General features: G+C 48.3%; 1 protein-coding gene across 1 annotated transcript; it reads left to right on the top strand.

The window, feature by feature from the left end:
• Positions 1-60: 60 nt before the first annotated feature.
• On the top strand, positions 61-14,181 carry LOC308628227 (sphingosine-1-phosphate transporter MFSD2B-like). Its single transcript, XM_081255009.1, has 14 exons — positions 61-551; positions 4,761-4,886; positions 6,055-6,179; positions 6,717-6,840; positions 7,156-7,234; positions 7,324-7,454; positions 9,307-9,397; positions 9,514-9,635; positions 10,064-10,147; positions 10,458-10,538; positions 10,725-10,855; positions 11,213-11,356; positions 11,745-11,915; positions 12,725-14,181. The coding sequence occupies exons 1-14, from the start codon at positions 465-467 to the stop codon at positions 12,747-12,749; spliced, it is 1,521 nt and encodes a 506-aa protein (XP_081111135.1). The 5' UTR covers positions 61-464; the 3' UTR covers positions 12,750-14,181.
• The last annotated feature ends 8,556 nt before the right edge of the window (positions 14,182-22,737 follow it).

The following is a 22,737-nucleotide window of genomic DNA, read 5'->3' as shown; positions in this document are numbered from 1 at the left end:
GTCTGTATGAGGTTGGAGAATGTGTATTTCGGGCATCCTGTATCAATTTTTTAAAGAGTGTTGTGAGCCTACTCAGCCACAATCTTAGTCTGAGCAGGTCAATTCTATTGCTTCGTTTTTCTAATGAATTTGTTTGTCGGCTTTCACGAGGATTTAGCAGGCGAGTTTAGCGCGAACGGCCGCTGGCTCTCACTCCCTCCCTCGGAGACCTACCCCAAGGAAAACGGTCCCGAGTGACTTGGCCAGCCTTTCCCCCGGCAAATGTGGGCTCTGGCGTTTTTCACTTTGGGAAACCGAACCCGCGCACTTCGCGGCTTCCCCGTTTTCCCGCGCGTTGCCCCCGGCCCGGGGCGCGCCCGCCGCCCCGCCCCTCTTCGCGCGCCGCGCCCTCTCGGCCCGGGAGCCGCCCTCCCCGCGGGGGCGGCCGGCCGGGCGATAACACCGAGAGCGTGCAGCCGTGCGCCATGGCAGTGTCCCCCGAAGGGATCCCGGCCCCGCCAGTCGACACGCCGCCACCCCCGCCGGAAGCGCACACCTTGGAGCCCGGTTCGGTGAGCGCAAAGCGAGGGGCGCGAGGGGCTTGGAGGCTGAGCCGGGCGCAGAGCGGGCGCTGGGCCGGACGGGCCCCGGGGACCTTCCGGGCGTCTGGGCGTAAGCCTTCAGCCAGCCCCGGCAAGCCTCCAGGTTGTTGAACTGCCCCTGGTGGGGTTTGACAGTTGAGAGCCGAGAGGCTTGAGGGTGTTCGGGAGCCCCAAAGGGAACAGGATGGGAAACCGAGTCCTAGGCAAGCGAAGTAAGCTGCTGATTCCTCCACCTCGTGAGGCCAGGGCCAGTCTAGGGCTCTTGTCCACCGCACTCCAGGTCTTCCCCAGGCCCCCTGCACCCTGGGCAGGCAGGACGCTGAGTGGTGCGTGAGGAGGCTGCCTCCCTTCCCCAGTCTCCGGGCAGGTGCTGCGGGCAGCCACAGCGACCCTCTCAAACCTGGCTTCCTCCAGGCGCCGGGCTCTCCTTGAGGAGACTGCCTCTAGAGATGTCCTTCCTGGCAACCGGGCTCCCAAGTGAGGGTAGCGGGCAGGCGGGAACCTAGGGGCGCCCTCAGCCCCTCGCATCCCCCCTCCCCCCATCCCCTGGATGGGGCTGGGGTGCATGTCATTCAGGGTGGCTGTGTTGGAGAGGAGTTAGGACGTCTCAACTTTCCCGCCGAGTGCAAAAATCCACTGCCCGCCCTGTGCTCAACGCGTTCATTCTGTCTGTGGCTTCAATTCCCTATGCTGACTCAGTGCTTCCTCTCCCGGCACCTCGGAGCAAAAGATTGTGGCCTCCAAGAAAGCAAGCACGATTAAGAGGCCCTCTGGGGACTCTCACTTCCCAGGGAAATTTAGAAGTTCAGGGTGAGATGAATGGCTAGAGGGGAAACATGGTCCATGACATGCTATAGCATTTCATTCTCATACCAACTCTATGAGGTGTATTATCCCCATTTCAAACGTGAGGAAATGAAGCTCAGCACACTGAGTACCTTGTCCTGGTCACACAGCTAGAAATGGCAGACAGGGTTTGCATTCAAATGTGTCGAATTTGTCTAAATCTGAAACTTGATCTCAGTTGACTGTGAAGGGCTTATGATTTAAGTAGGTAAAACTGTCTTCCTCAAGATTCCAAGATTGTATCATATACCTAGTTGCAGCTGGAATGTCCGTTTCAAGTGCCTTCTAAGTATCAGAAACTTGATAGGTATGTTTAGTGGGAAACCAGGGTCCCATTATGGAGGGGGCAGGGTGGGGGGAGAGTTATCATGTTGGATTCTGCCTGTTGTTAAGCTTTCTGGAAGTTGAAATAGTGTTCACAAAAATATCAGAAAAGAAGCCCACATCCTGCCTCATGTGTGGGTAGGCAGAGTGCAGAGGACTGGATAAACCCTTATCTGGGAAGACCTTCCTTTCATGTGGGGTGTCTGGCAAGATACAAAAATGGGTGAAACCACGGGCCTCTCCACTTCCCCTCCCATCCCCGGGCAAAAGATGAAAGAGAAGGATTCCCAGCGTCTTTGGAAGAAATAGCACTTTCCACAGTGTCTTCATGGCATTTATTCTTTTAACAAATATATATGTTGTCTATATGCCCAGCATTGTTCTAGGTACTGGGGACATGGTGGTGAATCAAAGTTATATAGCTCATGCTCTCAGAGAGTTTATATGCTGGTGGGGAGAGGCAGGAAATGAATAAGAATATATCCTGTAGTTAGTACAACTGAGAGAGAGATTTGGGTGGTCAGGGAAGGCCTCTCTAAAGAGACGACATTTAGGCTTCTGCCTGAATGGCAAGGAGTCAGCTCTTGCAAAGACCGGGAGGAAGAGCCTTCCAGACAGAAGGGACAGGAAGTGCAAAGGCCCTGAGGCAGCAACAGAAAAGGTCATTTTGAGTAACAAGAAGGAGGAGGCTACCATGGTAGAGGAGAGCTATCTGAAGTGAGGTGGGAAAGGGAGTGGGGGCTGATTGGGTGGGCTCCTGTAGGCAATATGGGAAGGACTTGGAGTTTTATTCAGACTGTAATGGCAAGCTGTTAGAGGGTTTTAAGCAGAGATGAGACACAATCTGATTTATGTTATGAAAAGATCAGTTGGGCTGCTGGATGGAGAGTGGATAGTAGGGAACGAGAGTAGAAGCAGAGAAGCCACTTAGGAGGCTGTCACTGATAGATTAGGGGAATTGTGAAAGAGGAATCAGGGATGACTCCTAGGTTTGTGGTCTGAGCTGCTGAGTGGACATTGGGGCTATTTAATGCCATGGGGACGGGACGACAGGGTTAAGAGGTTAAGACAATGGGATGGAAATCAGGAGCTGTGTTTTGACCATGCTAAGCTGAAATGCCTGTTTGGCAACCATGTGGGGCTGTGAGTAGACAGTTGAATTTGAGTCTGGAGTTCACTGGGTAGCTTAGGGATATATATATATAGGGATATACACACACACACACACATTATTTGGGGTCATAAGCGTTACTTCATTTTAGTGGTGGGTTGGTAAACAGTCTCTCCAGAAAAGAAAAACTCTGATTTTTGCTGTTTACTGATTTCTGTGGTGTAAATACTCTCACCATGGCCAATTTCAGGCTGCCAGTAATCACTGGCTTGCAAAAGTCCCGAATATTTAACACTCAGCTCCCGGAGCCATTGCCTCATTTGCTCATCAAAACATCCGGCACATACATACAATGGAATATTACTCAGCCATAAAAAGAAACGAAATTGAGTTACTTGTAGTGAGGTGGATGGACCTAGAGTCTGTCATACAGAGTGAAGTTAGTCAGAAAGAGAAAGACAAATACCGTATGCTAACACATATATACGGAATTAAAAAAAAAAATGTCATGAAGAACCTAGGGGCAAAACGGGAATGAAGACGCAGACCTACTTGAGAATGGACTTGAGGATATGGGGAGGGGGAAGGGTGGGCTGTGACAAGGCGAAAGAGAGGCATGGACGTGTATACACTACCAAACGTAAGGTAGATAGATAGTGGGAAGCAGCCGCAGAGCACAGGGAGATCAGCTCGGTGCTTTGTGACCGCCTGGAGGGGTGGGATGGGGAGGGTGGGAGGGAGGGAGATGCATGAGGGAAGGGATGTGGGAACAGATGTATATGTATGACTGATTCACTTTGTTATAAAGCAGAAACTAATTAAAAAAATAAATAAATAAACTTAAAAAAAAAAAAAAGAAAGAGGAAGACAAATACCATATGCTAACACATATATATGGAATCTAAGGGAAAAAAATGTCATGAAGGGCTTCCCTGGTGGCGCAGTGGTTGAGAGTCCGCCTGCCGATGCAGGGGACACAGGTTCGTGCCCTGGTCTGGGAAGATCCCACATGCCGCGGAGCGGCTGGGCCCGTGAGCCATGGCCGCTGAGCCTGCGCATCCGGAGCCTGTGCTCCGCAACGGGAGAGGCCACAGCAGTGAGAGGCCCGCGTAACGCAAAAAAAAAAAAAAAATGTCATGAAGAACCTAGGGGTAAGAAAGGAATAAAGACGCAGACCTACTAGAGAATGGACTTGAGGATATGGGGAGGGGGAAGGGTAAGCTGTGACGAAGTGAGAGAGTGGCATGGACATATATACACTACCAAACGTAAAGTAGATAGCTAGTAGGAAGCAGCCACATAGCACAGGGAGATGAGCTGGGTGCTTTGTGACCACCTAGAGGGGTGGGATAGGGAGGGTGGGAGGGAGGGAGACGCAAGAGGGAAGAGATATGGGGATATATGTATATGTATAGCTGATTCACTTTGTTATAAAGCAGAAACTAACACACCATTGTAAAGCAATTATACTCCAATAAAGATGTAAAAAAAAATCCCTTGAAGTTGGCAGGAATATCCATTTGACAGATGAGGCTTAGAGAGATAAAGTGATTTATTCAAAGTCCACACAGGAAGCTGGTGGCAAAGTTAGGGGTCTCCCGACCCCCAGTTCACTCTGGCTTGCTGACTTGGAGAATAAAACAGACTGCAGCAGGAAGCACTGTGGGGAAATATAAGGAAGAACTTCCCTCTGGAAATGCTTAGAGGTCATGGTTTAGGATTTTTTTTTTTTCCTTTTTCTGTCTCACTTCCTTTTAAGATGATTTGGGACAAATTAGGACTGAGAGGTTGCTGGAAAAGCCTTCAAGACATAGGGACCTCAGGATGCTTTTGGAAGTCAGGGGGCTGGAGGGAGCTGTTGGGTGTCTGTGGGGGCTTAGCTCCTGTGTCTCCCCCAGGACAGCGGAGCTGGTCGCCTCTCATTCTGTACGAAGGTGTGCTACGGCATTGGAGGGGTCCCCAACCAGGTGGCCTCCAGCGCCATAGCCTTTTACCTGCAACTTTTCCTGCTCGATGTGGCACAGGTGAGTGTGGGCAGCAGCCTCGGGGGCCCCCTGCTTCCGTCTGCCTTGGTGTCTGGTCCTTTCACCCCACCTTTACTTCCACCCCCATCATGCTTGGTAGATGGTACTTCTGACCCGAGCCTGAGAAAAAAACAAATGCTATTGAGGGCAACCTCCTCAAGGATGTTTACTGCAGGCTGTTTGTAGTGGAAAAGTGGGAAGCAACATGAATGCCCCAAAATATAGAAGTAGTTGGAAAATAAGTTGGGCTTTATCCACATAATGGGCTACTGTGTAGTCACTCAAAAGAATGAGTTAGATCTATACCAGTTGACTCAGAAGGATTTCCATGATGCACTGTCAAGTGAGAAAAGTTAGTTTTAGAGAAGGGTATATAAAATGATCCTATTTTAGCAAAACAAAAACATGCCCCATATATGTGGGTGCATGGGTATATGGATGTATATATGTCTGTACATGATTAAAGGATGAGCATGGGGAAAGTAAATTCCGGAAGGATATCCGCCAGAGTGTTAATGTTGGCTATAGGAGGGAATGGTGGAGGATAGAGGGTAAACAAAAAAGGACTTTTTAATAAGGTATCCATGATTTATTTATCTTTCTGTGATTTTTTAAAATGACGCAGATACGATCCCATTTGTGTAAAATTATAAATTGCAGATGCACATAAGGAAATGCAGGACAGGATGGTCAAAACACTCCTGGCAGTTGTCTCAGGATGGTGGGATTTCAGATGAGCTTTGCTCAGTATTTTTCTGTACTGTTTGAATGTGTTTATAATTAGAGTGTATCATTTATGTAATCAGAAAAATCAATAAAACGTTTTCACTGTGAAACACAAGGTCTGCCTTTGACTGTCAGCTTCAGTGCACGCTTCTTGCACTGAGCCCTTCAGGGGAGGATCTCTCAAGTCTTCTCCGAAAGTGACCGGACATAAGTATAACAGGAATGTGCTAGGGAACAGCTATCACTCCCTCCCCCTTCTCTACTGGTGCACATATGCCCTCGGAGCTCTCTGGATTCCCGTCTTGGGGAAGAGACCAAAAAACCTTTGCACTGTGGCTCTGGCCCGTCAGTTTCCCAGATCTTCCTCCTGATGGGCAGGCAGGCCTAGACACCCTCTCTGACTCTGCCGGGCCTTGGCTATCCCCTCCCTTGTCCCTTTCAGATCCCTGCTGCCCAGATGTCACTTGTCCTGTTTGGAGGGAAGGTGTCTGGGGCAGCTGCCGACCCTTTGGCTGGGTTCTTCATCAACAGAAGCAGGAGGATAGGGTCTGGACGACTCATGCCCTGGTGAGCAGCCCCATGGTCCTCAGGATCCTGGCACCCACCCCTGGCTTGAGGTCACTGTGTTTGTCACATCTGCTGCTTAGTGGATGGTTAGAGGACAAGTCTGAACAGTAGGTGACAGGAGTGGATTGGGTCTGACTGAGTCATGCAGGTGTCCATAGACCTCTCCCTCACCTGGTGGCACGGAGCTGGACAAACCCTCCAAGAGTCGCAGGCCTGGCCCTGGGGGTCTAGGAGTGCAGCCAGGCTGAGCTGGGTGTCTTGGAAGGTCTCACAGAGAAGATGTGACTTGCCTGTGGCCCCGGGAACAGGGAATGGCACCACCCAGCCACTAAGTGCCCCAGCCCCTACTCCTGGCTACCTCCTCACCCTCGGCCACCTCGCGCCCTCCATGGCTCCCACCTACCCTGAGAGCCCCAGCCCAGGGCTTCTCCAGGGGCCGAGAGCTTGAACCCAGAGGGGTGAGGTTGCTCCAGGCCCACCCTTTGCATCCTCTGTCCTGATGCCGCGGGGCGCTCCACCTGGGCTGTGCTTCCACAGGGTGCTGGGCTGCACGCCGTTCATTGCCTTGGCCTCCTTCTTCCTGTGGTTCCTGCCCCCCTTCACCAGCCTGCGCGGCCTCTGGTACACAACCCTCTACTGCCTGTTCCAGGCCCTGGCCACGGTAAGCAGGTAGCCCCCTTCCTCGGCCTGGACTCCTGGAACCCCAGTGCTGGCTGGAGGCCCCTCTGAAGTGTGTGTGTGCTGGGGATAGGGGTCCAGGTCCCCGCTGCCCACCCGCTTACCAGGTGGCCAAAGACCATTAGCTTTTCTCGTGGGCTCCAGGCTGGGTGCCCCTCCTGTCCCTCAGCCCCTAACTCCTGGTTGAGGGGATCAGTAGGGACGTGCCAGCCTGGCGCAGGCCTGGCCTCAGGAAGCTGCTGGCCTGGGTTGGCAGTCTGGTGGCAGGCGCCATCCTAAACTCTGCCCGGTTTCTCAGTTCTTCCAGGTGCCCTACACGGCACTGACCATGCTCTTGACCCCCAGCCCCAGGGAGCGGGACTCGGCCACCGTGTACCGTGAGTGCAGGCAGGCGTGGGGTGCGTGGGGTGGGATGGCTCTGCCCCTGGCCCCACGAGCTGTCACCTTGCTCCACGCTGTGTCCCAGGGATGACCTTGGAGATGGCAGGGACACTGATGGGAGCCACTGTCCATGGACTCATCGTGTCTGGTGCCCACGGGTCCCACAGGTGCAAGGAGACTGCGCTCCCAGGACAAGTGTCCATCTCCCCCAACGCGGTGAGTGCCCACGCTACCCAGACCCACTGGGACGCCCGCTTCGGGGTCACTTGTTTCTTCCAGGGCCCTTTCTCCCCAGGTCTCTTCATAGTGGTTTGGGGGCTCAGCTCTGCACACCATGCCCTCTCGTTCCTTCCCTGCTCCTGTAGCTGAGCCCAGGCCCTCCGTCCTCCCTGCTAACTCTGCTTCTGCTGGGTGCCTTCTAAACATGGAGTCAGACAACAGATCAGCAGGCCATCTGGAGGGGAGGAGGCGGACCCCCGAGAAGGGATGCGGTGGGGAAGGGCCACAGGCAGGGACAGGGGAGAGAGACAGCAGAACGGTTTGGTGTCCTGGCAGAGCCCTGGGCAAAACCTGACCTATGACCAGTCCTACCCATCCCTGAACGGGTGACTGCCAACGCCAACCCCACCCCCAGTGTGAAAGGGCTAGTACCCCTTCGTGTCTCCTCAAAGCAGGTCCCTTTTCAGCAGTTAGGGGACGTGCCTCTATTTATCCATCAAGTTCATCTTCTATCCACCCCCCAGCCCTTTCTCCTTAAGCAAATGACATCACTCACCTCCACCGACATTTGGGAATTAATGGTATGAGAATAATACCACCAACACCCATGGTTCACCACCCGTAAGGAAACATTACAATGAAGTCCTTGTGTACCCCCCCATCCCCAGACCCACCTGTAGCCCAGCTACCGAATGTGCCTGAGCACAGTGCAAAGTGGAGCTCTAGAGCCCCAGAGAGAGCGGGGAAGTCAGTCTCCCCTTCCCGTGGCCAACGGCCCCGGTCTAGGGATTGCCTGAATCAGGGTCTGGGAGAGACTCTGCCCAGTTGCCCTCAAACCCCATCATGGTGCTATGAGCCTGGGATCAGAGGGATTGCGACCTGCAGATTCACCCTCCCCTCTTCCATGCCTAGGCCCTACTGAGGCCTCTACAAGTGCCCTCACCAAAGCTACTGGGTCACTGTCTGGGTGAGGGTGGAACAGAGGGTGGCAGTGGCCTTGGGTTGGAGAGCAGGAGCTGGGCAGGGCCTGGGATGCCAAGAAGTAGGGAGCAGGAGGCTGAGAACCCCTCCCGGGAGGCGGAGCCTCATGTGAGCCAAGGCGAGAAACATTCAGGTGCCTCTTGGTAGTTCCAGCTCTGTTGTTCCATCGACTTCACTTACGAAACACAAATTCATAGATAAAATCATCACGAATTTCAAGGCAGCAGAGCATTAACTCCCAAGTGCAGTGCCTTCTGAATGTGGGACCCTGTGCAACTGTGCTGGATCCACACTGGTGAAGCCCTGCCCATCTCCCTCTTTCTTCCCCCACCAAAGGCAACCCCTGTGCTGAATTGGGTGGCTGTTACTCCCATGCATGCCTTGAATGTATTTTATTACATATGTGTCTTCCTCTGAATGCTAGGTAGCACCGTTCTGGTTTTGACATTTATCTGCGTCATCATGCATCACACTGTCTGCTCCTGGATCTGTCTCCCCACCCACTCCAAGCCCCTTATTGTGGATGCACAGGATCACTTATTCATCACCGTAACCACAGGGTCTAGCACGCAGAAGTCAGCCCCAATGAACGTTTGCTTAAAAAAAAGAGAGAGAGAGGCGAAGGGGGCTTAGACCCACGGTGGCATGGATGCCCGCAGGAGGCAGAGGGTCAGCAGAAGGACCACTCTGGGCCCTTAGATCTCCCTCTCCTGCTGGGCTGGTTGGGAGGAGGGGCACCCCGCATCCTTGGGCTTGGGCTGAGGGTCCCTCTGCTCCCACTGGGAGGTACTCCTGCCCGGCCCCTGGGTATCCCCACCTCCGTGGGTTGGAGACATCACCCCCACTGAGGTCCTGTCCTGTCCCACAGACTCGTCTCTACTCCATTGCAGCCACTGTGGTTGCTGTGACGTACCCCGTGTGCAGTAGTTTGCTCTGCCTGGGGGTGAAGGAGCGACCGGGTAGGTGCGGCGTGCAGGCAGGGTGTGGGAAGCAGAAGCTGCGGCCGGGCTCCTCTTGGGCGTGGGTTTGGGTTTTGAACTCCACCAAGCCAAGATGTCCCCTTCCTGTGTTGCAGATGCCTCTGCCCGAGCCTCCGGCCAGGGCCTGAGCTTCCTGGCTGGGCTGCGGCTCACAGTCCGGCACCCGCCCTACCTGAAGCTGGTCATCTCCTTCCTGTTCATCTCGGCAGCCGTTCAGGTACCTCTGGCCAGGCTGATCCCCACTGGCTGGCTCTGGCCATACTGACCCTGCGTAGGTTCAGGTGTCTCTCGTCCCCACTGCACCAGAGAGAAACCAGTGGCTGGCAAGCGCCTGGCGAGGCTGGTGCTGGGAGGAGAGAAACCTGCCTAGAGCTTGTGGGGCTGGGGAGGGTCAGGGCCCAGACACCAGGAAGCTGACGCTGTCTCGGGTGGTTCTCAGCTGTGCCGGGGAGGGGGACTAGGAATGGCATTTATACCTGTGTCAGGGATAAGCATCCTTCATTGGGGAGGGGACAGCGTGATGGCGGTAGGAACCGGACGCTTGAGGTCCCAAAGGGGAGGCCAGACTTGAGACCCTAGCCTTGCCCTTGACTTCCACGTTTCTGCCATTTCCCATACACGCCCACTTCCTGGCGACCTCCTCAGGTGGAGCAGGGCTACCTGGTCCTGTTCTGTGCACACGCCTCCCAGCTACATGACCATGTGCAGAGCCTGGTGATAACCATCCTGGTGAGGGGACCTGGGGCGGTAGAGGCAACGGCGCTCGGGGGCCTGAGTTGGGGATGTGTGACCCTTGCCGTGACACACGTGGCCGGACTTCTGGTGGTCAGTGTTCTGGACTCTGCTGTGGTCTTGGTCACCTGCATTTCAGCCGAGGGTGGAATTGGGGCCAGGGTCATAAAGTTCACAGCCACTGTTTCCAGCCAGGGGGCAAGGTCAACGTCGAGCGTCCCTCCTAAATGTCAGGGCTTTGAGGGCCTGGCACAGGCACAGGCGCATGGGGCGTGTCCTGAGCTGTGATGATTCTGTCCGCTCACAGGTCTCAGCAGTGCTGAGCACTCCGATGTGGGAGTGGGTTCTGCAGCGATTTGGGAAGAGGATGTCGGCCTTCGGGATCTTTGTGAGTGAGGCAGGAAGCAAGGCCTGGAGGGATATGGGGGGGGCAGTGACCTGGGAGCCTGAGCCTCCTGGGGGCCGGCAGTGCTCAGTGCCTAGCAGGGGACCAGGCGCAGGGGGTCATCAGTAGAACGGTGAGTGTGTGCATCAAAGAGCCGTTGAGGGGGGGTGGTGCAGGTGGAGGGAGCAGCTAGTGTGTCTGTCTCCCTCGGGGATGGTGCCATTTGCAATCCTGCTGGCTGCTGTGCCCACAGCACCCGTGGCATACGTCGTGGCCTTTGTATCTGGCGTGAGCATTGCCGTGTCCTTGCTGCTACCCTGGTAGGCTGGGTGAAGGGAAATGGGAGTGGGAGCCTCACGTCCTTCCTACTGGTTATCCCTCCTTCACATCAACCTGCTGTCCCAGGCCTTGTGCACAGGCTGCGCTGGGGAGGGGCCCTCCCCGCCTTGCGGGAGATGGAGGCTGCCAGCGCCATCTGTGGAGCCCTCCCGAAAGAGCGCCAGGCGGCAGGAATGGTGGACAGCTGTGTGTTGGGGAAATATTGTCTGACTCTGTGGGCCGGTCCTGGGCAGCGGGGACCCAGGGGTGAATCTGACTCACTCTCTGTCCCCAGAGAGCTCCTGGGCTGGTGGCTGTGGGGAGGATAAAAGGGATAATTCTGCACCCCCCTCCCCCAGGTCCATGCTTCCAGATGTGGTGGATGAATTCCAGCTGCAGCACCAGCACGGCCCAGGGCTGGAGACCATCTTCTATTCATCCTATGTCTTCTTCACCAAGCTTTCAGGTGCAGGCGCCCTGGGCATCTCCACTCTCAGCCTGGAGTGAGTCACAGAGCTGGGCTGTACCAGAGGCACAAAAGACTAGCGGCGTGGGAAGCAGAGGGCAGAGTCCCCCACCTTAGCCAGCCAGGGGTCACCCGTGGGTCCGGAGGGTGTGTGGGGACCTCCACCCTAGCTTTCTCTGTGCACATGACTGGGAGGGGCCCTTCTTGGTGGCTGTACCCCTTCTGAGGCCTCTGCTTCCCACATTCTCAGCTTTCTCTGAACTCCTCCCTGCTCTGTTTGTTCCCTCACACTCCGTCCCCCATAGTTAGGCTGATGTGGCCAGGAAACTATCCAAGTTTCAGGATAGCGTCGTGGTTGGGCATTTGGGACCCCTCCGTCAGGAAGCCAGGCTCTGAGCTGGATGCATGGGATGGTGTTTCCCCAGCTTTGCGGGGTATGAGTCAGGAGCCTGCAAGCAGGCGGAACAGGTAGTGGTGACCCTCGAAGTCCTCATCGGTGCCATGCCCACCTGCATGATCCTCATCGGTCTGTGCATCTTCCTGTTCGGCCCCACTCCAAAGGTGCCACGTCGGAACAGCTCCCGCTCCCTTGGGAGGTAGGCACCTCTCGCACACGGGTATACACAGGAGGGCTGCCAACGCCCGGGAGGCATGCAGATGTGCACGGCTCTCATTTGGTCACCTCCACCTGATGTCCCACAAGCATGGCAGTCAGTCTAAATGGGCCCCAAACCGAATTTATCTTCTTCCCCAATCGCTGCTCCTGCTGTGCCCTGGGCCCGGTGGATGGCACCACCCTCCAGCCTGGGAGCCGTCTCCCGCTCTCCCCGCCGCAGGCTGCACCAAGCAGCTCTCTCTGACCTTGTTCTTCCCCCTGCGAACCACCACCGATCCCACTGCCCGAGGGTGATCTGCTCACTGTCTGGCTTTCGCAGTGGACTGGGGGGACCTTGAAAGCTGGGTCTGTTTTCTTCATGTTTGCGTCCCAAGAGCTCAGCCCAGAGCCTGAGGCCAAGCAGGCGCTGCAGTATCAACACGTCTGGTCCAGCAGACGTTCACGAGCCTTGTCCACGTTTTTGCCGACGCTCATGCATTTACAAACACGAGTCCATGTAGATACAGAGGACCACGCACGATAGGCAGGAAGTGGCTTTGTCATGGGTCCCTCACTGCTTGCTGTGGACGGCCTGGGACTCCAGCCCATCTTACTGAGCTCATGCGCTACACTCGGGGAATAACAGGTGGATGGGGAACTGCTTGGTGGGACTCGGAAGAACAGGGTTTTAGCTTCATTCACGGGGTTGAGAAGGGGAGGAGCTGCTAGAGAGACAAGGAGCAGCCACTGACACTTCCACGGGGCCCCACCCACGTCCTCCTTCCCTTTGGCTTCTTCCCTTTCCGACAGGAGGACCAGCTACAGCCTCGCTTGAACTTGAGACTCGTGTGAGCTGGAGCGGCAGGAGCAGCGTCTTCTGGACTCCAAGTCCCCCTTTCTTCTCAGCCCTTCGGCACCCCTGCTTCCCAGTTTACACATGACCTGTCTTTTCCCCTGGGATATGGCGTCTTCGGTGACTCTCCTGAAGGGAGTGGCCTGGGCTCCAGGACCCCCACCTGTCATGTCTTGCCTGTTGACTGCAGGACATCTCAGATAGGCCTGTGCCCCTGACTACCCAGCTCCAGGCAACCTGTGACCTGGAAAGCATACCAGTAGCAACTATTCCTGGAAAAAGGAAGCCCCTACCAGCCTGGTCTGCAGACTTCCTGTGGGAGCACCAGGCCCACCAACCTGCTTGGATGGCAAAGCTACCTGACAGGACAGACACACAGAACTCGTTTCCCCTGATGTTCCACTGGATGTCTGAGAGAGGCTGACAGCACGTGAGTGGGCAGAGTGGGGACAGACGGACATGCTGGGCTGTCCAATTAGGAGAGAGACAGATGCAGCGAGGCCAGAAGACCCCAGAGGGAGTGAATGGGGCCAGTGGTGGGGATACACTGAGCAGGGCATGAGGTGTTTCTTTCCCTTTGTACAGCTAAGTGGATGACACTGTTTCTAGAAGCGGACACTGACTGATATTGAGCCACCGAAGATCCATCATTTTTATGAACAAAAGTTACTTTTGTGGAAATATTTTTCTGAAAGTTTATCTTTTTGTTTTTCTGGCTGTGCCTCACCACATGCGGGATCTTAGTTCCCCGACCGGGGATGGAACCCGTGCCCCCTGCAGTGGAAGTGCGGAGTCTTAACCACTGGGCGGCCAGGGAAGTCCCCTGAAAGTTTATCTTATAAAAGCACAGGAACCACCGTTTTCTAGAGGCCATGTCTTTGGGGAAGAAAGACCCACTGAGATTTATTTTTTCAGAAACAAATTAAAGGGTTTATCTTCTATTGAGTCTGTAAAATTTGCCTGTGGCCAGCCTTCTCATCCCACCTCCTGGGAAAGCCCTGTCCCGAGGAGGGAAGGGGAGGGTGCCTGATGTCACTGAAACTGGCTGTGGCCCATCAGCCACAGTTAAGGCGGTTAAGAATCCGCCTGCCAATGCAGGGGACACGGGTTCGAGCCCTGGTCCGGAAGATCCCACATGCCGTGGAGCAACTAAGCCCTTGCGCCACGAGTACTCAGCCTGCGCTGTGGAGGCCTCGAGCCACAACTACTGAGCCCGCGTGCCACAACTACTGAAGGCCACGCGCCTTGAGCCCGTGCTCCGCAACGAGAAGCTACCGCAGTGAGAAGCCCACGCACCGCAACAAAGAGTAGCCCCCACTCTCCTCAACTAGAGAAAGCCCGCGGGCAGCAATGATGACCCAACACAGCCAAAAATAAATTAATTTAAAATAAATAAATAAATATCCCTCTATTTACAAAGACTGCTTACCCTTTTTTGACGGAGTTCAGAAACTGCTGACTTGCACCATCAGAATAACTTCTGAAATCATCATTGACTGTGAATCCATTTTTCCATAATTTTATACTTACATCTGCCTGCAAAGCAGTAAGAAACAAGATGCATCATGTTAATAAATGAAGTGTACTAATAAACTAAAAGCCCCTTGAAACTTTCTTCTATCAGTGTATATTTTCTGTATCAATCTTTTCTTTAAAATAGAGATATAACTGACATATAACCTTGTATTAGTCTTAGGTATACAACATAATGGTTTGATATATATATCTATTGCAAGATGATTACAGAATAAGTGTAGTTAACATCCACCACCACACACAGCTACAAATTTTTTAAATATACCATTCTTAACAGCAAGCTTCAAATGTAAAATATCAAAAATTATAATGTATACATAAAATATGGTTCATAATGAATAATATTTTAAAATAATTCATTAATAATCTTCTTTAAGAGAGGTCATTTGCAAAAATATTCTGTGCCCTGTCTAAAAGGACACTAAAGCTTTCTGGCCAGAACAGACTTCTCAACAGTTTAGAGAATGACTCTGAAATGACTTGATGATTAAGAATAATAAAGGGGGAAAAAAAACTATGAGTAATTAATGGCTATTCCTTCAAATATAAACTATCAGTGTTACTGTTATCAATATTTCATCTCTCAACATCTTGTTGATCATCTCCTAAGAACATTATTTATTCACTCATTGAATCAAAGAAGTCACTGTAGAAATATAGAAAGGTTCAGAAATACAGTAGGATGCAGGGATGCTTCAGGCTGAACACAGAAGGACTTATAAAAAACCATTTAAGGAACTAGACTATTAGAGGCCTTCCCTTGTCTCTAGCATTTATTCATTCAGCATATGTTTATTGAGTGCCTAATATGTAACAGACACTCCACTAAGATGTTAGGGAAAACAATCACAATAATGATAGCATATATTATTAGCCTGCCTGCCTATATATCTGTCTGTCTGTCTATGTACTTATCTGGGAGAGCACTTGTGTGTACACTTACATGTACCAAACACTGTTTAAAGTACTTTCCCTACATGTATTTAGTTAATCCTCCTAAAATCCACACAAGGTGGGTATTATTATCCTTTTTATAGATGGGAAATTAGAAACACAAAAGATTAATTAAATTGCCCAATATCACATAGGGTGGAGCTGGGGTTGGAATCCATACTCTTAACCACTATATTATATTACCTCTTTTTCTTTGTACCTATAACCAAACTGCCAAGACTGTGCTCTCATGGTACTCACAGAAAAGAATGAGAACTAAAAAAATTGTACAAATGAACTTACTTACACAAAAGAAATAGAGTCACAGATGTAGGAAACAAACTTATGGTTACCAAGGGGGAAAGTAGCAGGGAGGGATAAATTGGGAGATTGGAATTAACACATTTATAAAACAGTCAACTAATAAGGACCTACAGTATAGCACAGGGAATTCTACTCAATACTCTGTAATAACCTATACAGGAAAAGAATCTAAAAAAGAGTGGATATATGTATATGTGTAACTGACTCACTTCGCTGTACAGCAGAAACTAATACAACATTGTAAATCAACTATACTCCAATAAAAATTAATTTAAAAAAAAGAAAAGAATGAGAACAAAACAAATAGGAAAAGAGTACATAAAGATACTGAGGAGGGGAAATCCCTAACAGTCCAGTGATTAGGACTGGTACTTTCACTGCTGAGGGCCCGGGGTTCAATCCCTGGTCACGGACCTATCCCAAAAGCTGCATGCGCCAAAAAAAAAAAAAAAAAAGACACTAAGGAAAACAAAAGAAACTTAAAAACAAAAGTACAAAAACGATAATTAATACACTTATATGAGAGGATGTTTGAAAGGCAGTAGGAGGGAATATTCAGGGAGCAAAAGAGCTCTTAGAAACTTAAAATGGAAATTAAACAAAAGGATTGAATATAAGGTTGAAGAAATATTACAATTAAAATAGAACAAAACAACAAAGAGGTGGAAAACAGGAGAAATAATAAGAGACTCAGTCCAAGAGATCCATTATCTAAGTAAAAATATTCTAGAGAGACAGGAAACAGAGGGGAGCAAAATATCGAGAAGCAACGTGAGAAAATGTCCTAGAAGAGTAAAATACAAGTTTCTGTATTGAATGAATGAAAAAGAATCTATACCAAGGCCCATCAGAACATGAGGAGATTAAAGAAAAGATTCTAATAGGTTGCGGGGAGCAAAAACATGCCACACACACAGGCTCAGATGCCAAAACAGCAATCTATCAATCATGTGTGAAGGCAGAATAAAGGCAAATTCAGGTGCCCAAGGTTTTAAGCCATCCATTTCCCACGCACTCTTTTTACACGCACTTTCTGTATAAAACACCTCAAGACTGGCTTCATAAAAGTGGAAACATACAGGGTAGGGGTTGGGAGAGGCACAGAATTCAGTGCACCAGAAGTGAGAAGAGAGATAAATAAAGTGCTCAGGATCATAGATTCCAGGGCAGCAGCAGTGTAACTCCCCTAGAGGACATCGGAGAAAGAAGGGCTTCACCACAGTTGTCCTTCAGAAAAAAGTAAACTGGTAAAATTATCTAATATGTTCAAACATACTGGAAAAAGATACGGCCTTCTATCAGAGTTCAGGGATAAATTAATGACAGCCACAAAGAAAATAAAGGCAATATGGAAGGGAAAAAGCTACTAATTCTAGTGAAAATTTAAAAGGCAGTCAGGAAAAGAAATATCATCACACACTATATGACTCAGTGATGCTGGACAGTATTTACAAAGTCATAAAGATACAAACAATGATCATTGATTTAATCCCAAATTATGATATAATTATGTTAGTCAAATGAGAGGAGGTGGTTTGGGGATGAGGGGAAGGAAGAATAAGAGCTAAATTCTCATTTTCTATTTTTAAAAAGTCAATACATAATTTGAAAAAACTAAAAAATCAAGAACTATCATTTTTAGTATATTCTTAGAAATACAGTCTTTTTACAAGAAGAAATAGTTAAGACTACCTCTGGGTAGTGATTACCTCTGGGAATTAGATATCATGGCCATGGAGGAACCAGGCTGCTATTTTTCAACCTAAGCCCTTCAGACTGAAGTCTGAAGAACTAAAGAACTCTCTTCGAGCTCTCAATGCAGGGGGTCCGGATTCGATCCCTGGTCAGGGAACTAGACCTCACATGCGTGTCGCAACTAAGAGTTTGCATGCCACAGCTAAGGAGCCCGCCTGCCGCAACTAAGACACAGTGCAACCAAATAAAATAAATAAAAAAATATATTTAATAAAAATTTTAAGGCAAATTAGAGTAAAGAGATCTCTTTCATGTCTGACTTCGAAAAGCCAGCTAGATTCTCATAATTGCTGCTGCCTTCAGTCTGCTGTGATATGGCATTTTGATGAAGTACATTAAAAAAAACAAAAATCAAGCCTCAAACAGATATGTAGTTGCAAAAAGCATTTTAATAGCTTTTCCAAGATACTACCTCAAAATGTAGTAAGTGGTAGTATCTCAAAAGTTAGTTGAGGGCTTCCCTGGTGGTGCAGTGGTTGAGAGTCCGCCTGCTGATGCAGGGGACACAGGTTCGTGCCCCAGTCTGGGAAGATCCCACATGCCGCGGAGCGGCTAGGCCCGTGAGCCATGGCTGCTGGGCCTGTGCGTCCGGAGCCTGTGCTCCGCAACGGGAGAGGCCACAACAGTGAGAGGCCCGCGTACCGCAAAAAAAAAGGTTAGTTGAAAATATCACATGATAACCCTTATGTAGAATCTAAAAAAATGATACAAGTGAATATATTTTCAAAACAGAAACAGACTCATAGATATAGAAAAAAAAGTTATGGCTACTGAAGGGGAAAGGTGGGGTGAGGGATAAATTAGGAGTTTGGGATTAACAGATAAACACTACTACATATAAAATAGATAAACAACAAGGGACTCCTGCATAGCACAGAGAACCTATATTCACTATCTTGTAATAACCTATAATGAAAAAGAATTTGAAAAATATATATAACACATATATTTTATATATATTATATATATCATATATTTTTATATACATTATATATATTATATATATATAAAAAAACTGAATCACTTTGCTGTACATCTGAAACTAACACAACTTTTTTCTTTTTTTGGCCATGCCACGTGGCTTGTGGGATCTTAGCTCCCCAGCGAGGGACTGAACCTGTGCCCTCAGCAGGAAAAGCTCAGAGTCCTAACCACTGGACGGCCAGGGAATTTCTTAACACAACATTTTAGATCAACTGTACTTCAATTAAAAAAAAAAAAAAAGTCGAGGGACCTCCCTGGTGGCACAGTGGCTAAGAATCCGCCTGCCAATGCAGGCGACACAGGTTCAATCTCTGCTCTGGGAATATCCCACGTGCCGTGGAGCAACTAAGCCCGTGTGCCACAAATACGGAGCCTACACTCTAGAGCCTGCAAGCCACAGCTACTGAGCCCACGTGCCACAACTACTGAAGCCTGCGCGCCTAGAGCCTGTGCTCCTCAACAAGAGAAGCCATCGCAGCGAGAAGCATGCACACTGCAACGAAGAGAAGCCCCCGCTCGCCGCAACTAGAGAAAGCCCATGTGCAAAAATGAAGACCCAACGCAGCCAAAAATAAATAAATAAAAAATAAATTTATTTAAAAAAAGTTAGTTGAGAATCTGAACATGGAATCTTAAACTTAAAGGTATATTTATTAATATGACAATAATCCTATCAGAAATATCTTTTAAGTTTTGGGAAGCTGTCAAGTGCATGATGGCAGGTTATCAAAATTCTTACTTTCACTTAAAAAAGTTGATAAAATCGTATCTTATCATTTGCAATAAATACTGTAAGTTGTTTCCCTTGAAGTGTCAGATTTACTTCATACATTTTGAGAAAATGTCTGCAGAATATCCAAGACTGAATAACTAGTTGTCTGTAAATCACTTTCATGTAAAAACAGTAGGCCATGAAAAAGCAGAGTGTTCAGCTTGTATCTCAAGCAATGGTACTTTTCCTTAAGATACTTCTGTATATTGTAGAAATGTTTTACATACACTTCATATTTTATCACATAGAATATTGTAAGATGTGTATTAAAGAGCTGGGAATTAATGAAATGTGTCAATTTTACTGCTTCATCAAGGAAATTTTTAATTGAAACGAGTGTTTTTTCCCCCTGCAAGTTCAAGGAAAGAATACAGTAGTTACTGGTACAGAGTAGTGTCACTACCTCAATTCCTCCTAAGGTGCCAGTTTTGCCTACCATTGCTTTTGCAGTATCGGTGCAAACTCAACACAGTGAAAACAGTAAATAGTATCTTACTATTATTATGAAAACAGTTTTGACCTCTAAAGGGCCATATGTTGAGAAGCACTGGGAAAGAAAAAATTTATGGACACCTACCTGTTTCTTTTGTTCAGTGGGAGACAAACATTTGGCACCAACCTTCTGAGCTTCCTCAAAAAGGCTGTCAATAAAATATTCACAATTTGTTTGTTGATTATCACTAAGAGGTTGGTGGTCAGATCCTGTTTCACAAACCCTATACACACACACACACAAAAGAAAAATAAGCACTATTAACCATTAATTCTCTTAAAATTTTACACAACTTGTTTTAGTTAAAGGATCTAGAACTGACATGCTACCTCTACGCCTGCAGTTGAGACTCTCTTCTGAATTAACACAGGAGATATGTGGCCTCGGGAAGTCGTTAACACTTGTGGTCCAGAGCAGGGTTTCCTCAACTTCAGTCCATTGATATTTGGGGAAGGTTAATTCTTTGTTGGGCAGGCTGTCCTGTACACTGTGGGAAGTTTAGCAGCATCTGTGGCCGTTAACCACTAGACGCCAGTAGCATGGACAACCCCCAACCCCCCAGTGTTATAATAATAAAACACATCTTTAGACAATGCCAGATGGCCTCTGGGGGTGGGATGGGCAAAACTGCACCAGGTTGAAAACCACTGGTCCAGAGTAAAAAAACGTGTTCTTTGTAAAGCTCTCAAAATGGCTTTAAAGGGGGTTACTATGTACTTTTTGGTAACACAAAGCACTCTTGAAACTAAAGGTGGTAAGGTGTGAGGAACAGTCATAATCATAGTTTTGCTCCTTTGCACACTTCAGAATGAAATTTCCCACTCAAGACTTTCATCTGTAGTGGTTTAATACTCTACTGGGTTTTTTTTTTCTTTCTTTCTTTCTTTCTTTTTAAATTGAGGTACAACTGACATACATTATTTTAGTTTCAGATATACAACGTAACAATTCAATGCTTGTATGTACTGCAAAATAATCACCACAATGTCTAGTTAATTGTTAACATCCATCACCATACATAGTTACAGAATTTTTTCCTTGTGATGAGAACTTTCAGGATTTACTCTCTTGGCAACTTTCAGATACGCAGGACAGTGTTATGAACTAAAGTCTCCATGATGTACATTATATCCCATGACTTATTTATTTTATAACTGGAAGTTTGTACCTTTTGACCACCTTCCTCCATTTTGCCCGCCCCATCTACTGTTTTTGTATGTGTATGTGTGTTTATATTTTGTCATATAAGAAATATTACCTAAGATTTTGTTTGATAAAAGGATGGTTTCTGGTTGATCTTTTCTAAAGTCACATAGAAAATTCATAAATGTACTGAGAGATAATTTCTCAGATTTCTCAGATAATAATCAACACTTCTATAGTTCTTACACTGTGCCAGGATCTGCAAGGCAGATATTTTTATCCACATTTTATAGATAAGGAAAATGAGTCACAAAGAGGTTAAGTTACATGTTAGAGATTACACAGCTAGTAAGTGGCAGAAACAGAATTCAAACCCTGTTAATCTGTCTTCCAAGTCTATGCTCCTAGCCATGATACATTATAAAGCCTCTCTTAATAGCTAATATTTATTAACCATTTATTAGTACATGTTAGGAACTTTTCTAAGTGCTTTACATGTGTTCACTCTTCCGATCTTCACAGTGACCTAAAAGGCACATGTTGTTTTGTTTTGTTTTTAACATCTTTATTGGAGTATAATTGCTTTACAATGGTGTGTTAGTCTCTGCTTTATAACAGAGTGAATCAGTTATACATATACATATGTTCCCATATCTCTTCCTTCTTGTGTCTCCCTGCCTCCCACCCTCCCTAGCACATATTGTTTTTATCCTCATTTACTAGGTAAAGAAAAAGCTTAAGCAATTTGCCCAAGATCACAAAGCTATTGGTAGGCAGAGCTGGAAACTGAACTCAGGCTTCTAATGCCCCTACTCTTTTTCAATTTATTTATTTATTTATTATTCGTTTTTGGCTGCGTTGGGTCTTCATTCAGGGTCTTCATCCCTGAATTGTATACTTTAAATGGATGAGTTATATGGTATGCGAATTACGTCTCCACAAAACTGTTAGAAGTCCTAAGTTAATTTTACTCTTTAAACTCAGTCATTCAGGGCTTCCCTGGTGGCGCAGTGGTTAAGAATCTGCCTGCCAATGCAGAAGACACGGGTTCGAGCCCTGGTCTGGGAAGATCCCATATGCTGTGGAGCAACTAAGCCCGGGCGCCACAACTACTGAGCCTGCACTCTAGAGCCTGTGAGCCACAACTACTGAACCCCACACATGTACAGCCCGTGCTCCGCAACAAGAGAAGCCACCACAATGAGAAGCCTGCGCACCGCACACACAATGAGTAGCCCCTGCTCACCGCAACTAGAGAAAGCCCACGCGCAGCAATGAAGGCGCAACACAGCCAAAAATTAATAAATGAAAATTAAAAAAACAAATTAGTCATTCAACTGGGGCTTCTGTGGTGGTCCAGTGGTTAAGACTCCGTGCTTCCACTGCAGGAGCCACGGGTTGGATCCCTGGTTGGGGAAGTTCTGCAAGCCACAAGGTGTGGCAAAAATAAATAAGCAAGCAAGCAAGTAAGTAAGTAAGTAAATCAATAAGCAAGCCATTCAACTTATTTCTGTGTAGAAAAGAGTTAACGTAGCAGGCCTAACTGTTGCTATCCTTTTTACTTTTCTCATGAGTATGGAATTTTAAAATGTGCCTAGTCCCCAGTATAAACCCTAGGCTCATTTCCAATGAACTTCCCTGGTAGACAACATCTCACACGTGCTATATAACTTACTACTGGAGGAATTAAGTGTGTGTCCTGGTGGCTGCACTGGGCAAGGACTCCTAGAAGCTTATGCCTGGTTTCCCCTGGACTTCACCCCCTTGCAAAGTATCTTTTCATTGCAATAAAGCTTAGTCATTAGTATGACTATAGGCTGAATCCTGTGAATCCTCTAAGCAAATCATCACATCTGGAGGCAGTCTTAGGGGCTCCTGACATAACCTCACAATTATATACTTAGTATCAGATATTTATATAAAACAGTAAGTACTCTAGTGAAAAAATAATAAATAGTATTTGTTCGGTATAGAAAGTGTTCACAAAGTATTTGTAAACACCTGTCTCCTTAAATGGACTATGAATGAAA

This window comes from Mesoplodon bidens (genome assembly GCF_964165515.1).
Source record: "Mesoplodon bidens genome assembly, chromosome: 14".
Classification (NCBI taxonomy): Eukaryota; Metazoa; Chordata; class Mammalia; order Artiodactyla; family Ziphiidae; genus Mesoplodon; species Mesoplodon bidens.
This window is presented reverse-complemented; position numbering and strand designations above follow the sequence as displayed.